The sequence below is a fragment of the Semicossyphus pulcher genome, unplaced genomic scaffold (genome assembly GCF_022749685.1).
Source record: "Semicossyphus pulcher isolate SPU_LCO1_2020_fin unplaced genomic scaffold, fSemPul1.0.p SCAF_13, whole genome shotgun sequence".
Lineage (NCBI taxonomy): Eukaryota > Metazoa > Chordata > Actinopteri > Labriformes > Labridae > Semicossyphus > Semicossyphus pulcher.
In genome coordinates, this window is record NW_027211637.1 from 23,242,423 (window position 1) to 23,248,422 (window position 6,000).

General features: G+C 47.4%; 1 protein-coding gene across 1 annotated transcript in view; it reads right to left on the bottom strand.

Moving 5' to 3' along the window:
* The window catches only part of plxnd1 (plexin D1), a 66,665-nt gene extending 61,238 nt beyond the window's left edge, over positions 1–5,427 (bottom strand). The window contains exons 1-2 of the mRNA XM_069659928.1: positions 4,055–5,427; positions 2,204–2,380 (exon numbers count right to left, since the gene is read on the bottom strand). Coding sequence (XP_069516029.1) covers positions 2,204–2,380; positions 4,055–5,266 — 1,389 coding nt within the window. The 5' untranslated portion in view covers positions 5,267–5,427. The remainder of the gene's footprint in view (positions 1–2,203; positions 2,381–4,054) is intronic.
* Positions 5,428–6,000: the final 573 nt, after the last annotated feature.

Genomic DNA, 6,000 nt, shown 5'->3' on the forward strand with positions numbered 1-6,000 from the left:
AGACTTCATTAAAAAATGCATGTAATTACAAATTACTTCACTGAGGGCTCTCTGAAAGACGGTAAAGAGGCCTAACTTAATCTCAACCACTGTTCCCCTGTGTTTAGACTGAGCCAAACTCACAGTCAGAATCACATTACACACACTAACAGCACCATTAACCTCTGTAACAGCTCTATCCTCAGGGCACACGCACACACACAGACAGACGCTGCCACACACACACACACACAGATACATGAATACACAAACAGTAAAAGACACAGAAAAAGCACAAACTTTACTGTCGCAGAAGGTCACAGAAAAACCATACACCTTTTACAACAAGGTTGACTCACACTCTGCAAGGACACACACACATATATCACGTAATCACAGGGTTCATCTGGGTAAACACATGAAATCACTAAACCGCTCCCGCCGGCCTACAGACAAAGTCAAACACCTCAAAAACACAGTGAAACCTGCAATCACACAGACACCACCATCCCGACCACTGTTGTGCACCCAGTATATAAACCCTCCAAATAACTATTACTGCACGCTCAGCGGGGGCTTAAACAAGGAGCGGGCCCTGAACACCACACAGCTCCGGCAGAACAGATTTATTAACTTCCTGATGTTAAACAATGGAGTCAGAAAGCTCTCAGAGTCAGGTTGTGTTGTTTCCGCACACAGCTGAGGAGCAGCTTGCGGCGCTCGCAGGCAGGGCTGCTGCTCGGCGAGCTCAGTCAGGGGTGACTGGGAATGTGGCTGAGGCAGAATTAAGGAATGCTCTTAATTGGACGGGAAAGGTTTTCACAAGCCGGACCCTCTGCAGATGTCGTAGAACAACACAAGGCAGGACTGAGTCATGCGTCGTCAACCGACGTTGTTAACCAGCTTTCTGGTGATCAGTCAGGCAATAAGCAGGTCTGAGGAACATTAGAGCGCATGATTTGGACGACTTAATGGGCCGTGCTGGATCACTGATGAAGGGGGGTGACAGTGGTGAGAACCTACGGGATGAAAGCAGACATTCCTGCTCGCCTCGTGTTTCATCACACACTTAATTGTGTTTATTGAAAGACTTGGCGGCCACATCAGAGCAGAACTAACTGTTAGTTATAGTTTTTCCAGGCTTAAGGGCTCCAACACATTAAAAATATGAACTCAGCGGTGTCTATTATCTGCTGCACCTGAGGCTCAGGGGCGTGCCCAGACTTTTTAGACTGGGGTGGCCCATTGACTCTCGCAGGGGTGGCTTTAAGTATCTGAATGCACACACATGTCTCCACTAATAATATCTACTTTAACTACTTACATTAAGGTGTTGTAGAGATGTTGTGTTCCTGGGTTATGGTATTTTGATTTAACACAACAGAGTGGCAACAAATAAATCTTCCATGGTTATTTCTTTAAAGTTGTACTCTGGAAAATTTCACTTCTGTTCTCTTTGGTGATAAAGGGTAATTGTGGGAGCACACTTCCCACATATCCAGACAGTGTCGCTTGTGTGACGTCCACGATTGGCTCCCTGACGGTCACTTTCCTTTTTAGACTGTTTGCCTTCATCTGAGCGTCAAATTTGTTTCTTTTTCTTTGGATTTTCACTTATTTTTGAAGTTGTATCTGTAGTCATCGATCTTTTCTTTGTTTGTTCAGCCATAGTAGATTACTGTTTACTCGCAACACTTGCAGAGGCTGGAAAAGCAGCCACTTAGCTCCGCCTACCCTCTCTGACAGACCAACCACTGCTGGGTGATGGAAAACGCGTCACTAACTGAGCGCTGCTTGCGACTTTTTCCCGCAAAAGTCACCACAGTCCATATTAATACTACATACTGCAAATGCAAAGGCTTTCATCAGTGGGCCGTAGGCTCAGTCACCATTGTGTTACCTCATTCGGCGACAGATAGTGACTTAACAGACATTTATTTACATTAAAATCTTTTAAGGCCTCAAGAAGAAGATGTATCTACAATATTCACAGTATAAAGTAAAACTAAATAAAATGTGCTTCTCTAAAATGTTACACAAGTTATAGCAGCCAAATGAATCAACCCAATAAGTTAAGTCTTGCCTCTGATGGAAAGATAGGGGTGGCCAATCAGCATGGGGGCCATGCCACCCTAGGCCACTTTATGGACACGCCCCTGCTGAGGTTACGTTGGTTCAGAATGCTTCCTGCATGTTTGTGTGTGGTTGTGTTTGTGTGTCTCACCTTTCGGAGTCGTCCATTACTGGTTCCCAGAAAGACCACAGTGTGATTGTGCACATAGTCCACAGAGACTGAGCTGAGACCCGGGTACTCAACCAGAGGGATGGCCCTCAGAGGCCTCCGTAGAGCCAGAGGGTGCTGTAGGTGGGCCGCTCCACAGTCCAGCTGCTCGGGCTGCAGCTAGAACACAGAGAGAATGGGGGAGAGATCAATGCCCATCACCAGCTCTCATATGGAAGCAGTACGTCCTGATTAGAGAACAGAGAGCGCCGGGTGATGAAAGCGAACTCAAAAACAAGAGCTGATAGCAGCTATCACAACGCCGCTGCTCATTCTTCCAAATCACTTTTTAGACATCTCAGAGAGCACTTGAAAAGGGCTTACAAGGGTCTTCAACACTCATAAGGCTCTGCTTTTGTCAAATCCTCGGCGGCCAATGATAAAACATTAGTGCCACGCTTGGATGAGCACCAGGACCTAGTGGGAATTCTCTGCATATTTCAGAGCATGCACAGGCGGGAAGAAAAAAAAAGAAAAGAATTAAGCACAGTGGATATTTGTAGAGTCGTTTCCCACGGGCCCTTCTGCTCGCGGCCTCATCTCTCTTATCATAAATTGTGTCTGGCTTTCCCTCAGAGCCGGCCTTCAGACTGTCGACTACAAACAAGATCACATTTCAGCAGCCATGGCAACACAAATGCAAAACTTAACAAAGGCTAACTTTATTCGGAGAGTGGTAAGTAGATTGCGTTACAGCGGGGGGAACACTTTGAGCCGGGCGGTTGTCTATCTCAATTGAGATAGTATTCAGAAAACTGGTCACGGGAGGAGCGGCCCCGGGGCCACAGACGACAAGACAGTGCCAGGGAGGAGGGCAACTCTGTGACCTGACAGCACAGCGGCCGCGGGACAGCCTCCTTTGACCCCCACCCTGTCAGTCACAAGCGCCACAATGAAAAGCAGGAATTTCACTGCATTCCTGTGAAATTGCGCAAAGCTTTCTCTGCCTTTATTATCACACAGTATCACTATCACGAGTGGGCAAATACAGTGTGCAACTGAAGTTTCCTTAAGGGCAAACATTAAGAGTGGGATACGGGGCGGAGAGAGCACGTAACACAAGATAATATCTGACCATGTGTGTATGAAAGAGCTGCTTTTTATCCCATGTAACATTGTGTTTAATGTGTGGTTGGGTTACAGTCAGCAGCACACAGTCAATAAAAAAAGATATGTCAGAACGAAAGACAGAGTAAACTATTGACCCCGTCCTCTCTTCATATCAGAGGAGACAGGGAGCTGCTGCTGGATGTGAGAGGAGTCTCCCCCTTCCCATAACCCCCAGCGTGGCTCTGCAGCATCTTTCCAGCGATCATGACCTCTGCATCGTGACACGGGAGACCCTCACTCCCAAAGTCAGGAGCCTTAGGGCCAAAGAGGACAAATGCTGTGAGCACAAACTGGAAACTGTGAGAGAGACATGGAGAGAGTTTGTCTTATTTTGAAGGGTCTGGGCAACTGGAAGGGCCTTCAGCTGCTATAAATATATTTTATTAGCTATAAATGGAAAACTTTGGCAGCAATAATAATCACATAAAAAGCTGCTTTTTTAAATAATCTCCAGGCGATTGGGGATAAATAGGCTCATTTTAACTCAAATCCTTCTATATAATAATGTTTAGATAAGAAATTAATTAATTAAATGCCTAAAATACAAGATTAATCCACATTTCCTGTGAAAGAATTAGACGTTTAAGCCAATGTAACCAGATAACATTTTGGACGTCTACATAAAATCAACCAAACACATGTAATATCTAAAGCTGGATAATAAAAGACATCTAAAAGCCTTACCACCAGGTTTCCCTTCTGGATACAGGCCGCCCCGGAGCCCTGGATGACGCTGTCCAGCACCTGCACGTCGCTGCTGGGGGAGTTGGAGCAGTTCCTACGGGCTTGTCGGATCTCCTCCTCGATGTCTCCAAACTTGAACGCGCACAGAGCAGACTTTCTGTCCGCTTTGGAGAACACTCCGAACAGATACGGCTCCGAGCTCCTCCCGTCTTCTGCCTGGATCTCCACCGGGTAAACGGACATCAGCCGGTTGTAAATGTTCCCGTTATATCCGCACTGTAGAGGCATCTGGATGTAGGACTCGGTGAGCTTCCTGCTCTCCGGCCCGGTGGGTTTTCGGGGGTTCTCGGTATCCAGACAGATCCTGGAGAGGATGCTGTTAGGGAGGCTCTCCTTGTGGCCCATTTTGGCATCATTATTAAAGGCGATGTAGGAATAAGTCTTCTGGATGAAAGCGTGCACAAAGTTCAGCTTGTTTTTGGTTTTAACCTCCTGTTTGATCTTGAAAACATTATCCTCTGAGGGGTTAATGTCATAGGTGAAAAGCCGTGATAAATCCTTAATGTTCAAGGAGCGGATGGCGATCTCCGGGGTGTTCTCAAAGCGCAGGTCCTCCTTGCTGTGGTTCTTGGGGAAAAACTGGGTGCCAGCCCCTGTGTAAGTGGCCCCGACCAGCAGCCGGGTGTTTCCCCCGTGGCTCTTGAAGATGAGCCCCACTGTGGACGCGTTCGGGTGATTGGCAGCGATGTTGAGCATGCTGGGGAAAACAGTCTTCTCGCCCTGGGGTGGGAACTCCACCGCTATCTCCGAAATATTCTCCATTTTCCGGAGCTCACAGAAGCCTTGGTACACGGATCCACACACCACCACGACCCCCTGCTCCCGGTCCAGCTTCAGCAGCTTGTTGTAGTTGTCAGTGAGGGATTTGGGATGCTCGCACGGAGCCTGGGGCAGCTGTGGCGCATGGCACAACAGGTTGTCCTCCACCGGCCCGGTCCTCTTCTCCACCTCCATGTTCAAGGTCCCGTTCAGCTGGTAGACGGTGTTGACAGTGGCCAGGTAGACTTTCCTGGAAACCGGGTCCACCACGAAGTTATTGGTGTGATTTGGAGACGCGAACGCCTGTTGGATGTGCAGCGCGCTGGCACTCCGGCGCGTCTCCAAAGCCAGGACGCCGAGGAGCAGAACAGCTATCTCTATCGAAGGAGGCATTTTTCCTTCTGACCGGCTTCCGCGTGTTCTGTGCCGAGGGGTGCATTGAGCAAAGACAAAAATGTGTGTTTGTTCCTACTGCGACAATCCGAGAGGAAAGGCTGTTTCCTGCTCAACGCCTAAACCCAGAATGACGCGATAAGCGAGTCGTGCTTCCTTTTCTGGCTGCCTCCTCTGTCCCTCTCTGCCCACTGTGCAGCTCAGCAGCCTCTCTGCCTCTCAGCCACACTGAGCCACGATACCCCGTGGATATGTTTATGACATTTAAACAAAAGCCAATTTAAGACAAATAGTTAGGTTTGATTTTTTGATGCGTAATTCCTGGACAATGTCACGCCCGCAGAAAGGTGATCCAAATTGTTTGGAGCCATGTGTTAGTCCGGCTTTCTCACGAAGCCATTCATAAATAAAACATTACTAGAGTACACCTTTTAGTACAATTTGGACTGTTCTGGGAACAGGGGCGTTTACTCACTAACCCTAAGCCTCACTGGCTTCCTGTGATGCCTTTAAAGTGCTGTGATTGATCATCGCACAACGTAGCTCACTAAATACGCCTTTTATAACTCACCATTCATTCTGTCCAGCTACATTTATAACTCTTTTTTCTTATCCAACTACATACAAACATCTACCAGGTCTACTCCTGAGTCATTGTAATGAATGAATGTATTTAAGTTGTAACGTGAGCTCATATGACCATCAACTGTTCCTTTCATGTATGGGCCATTTGA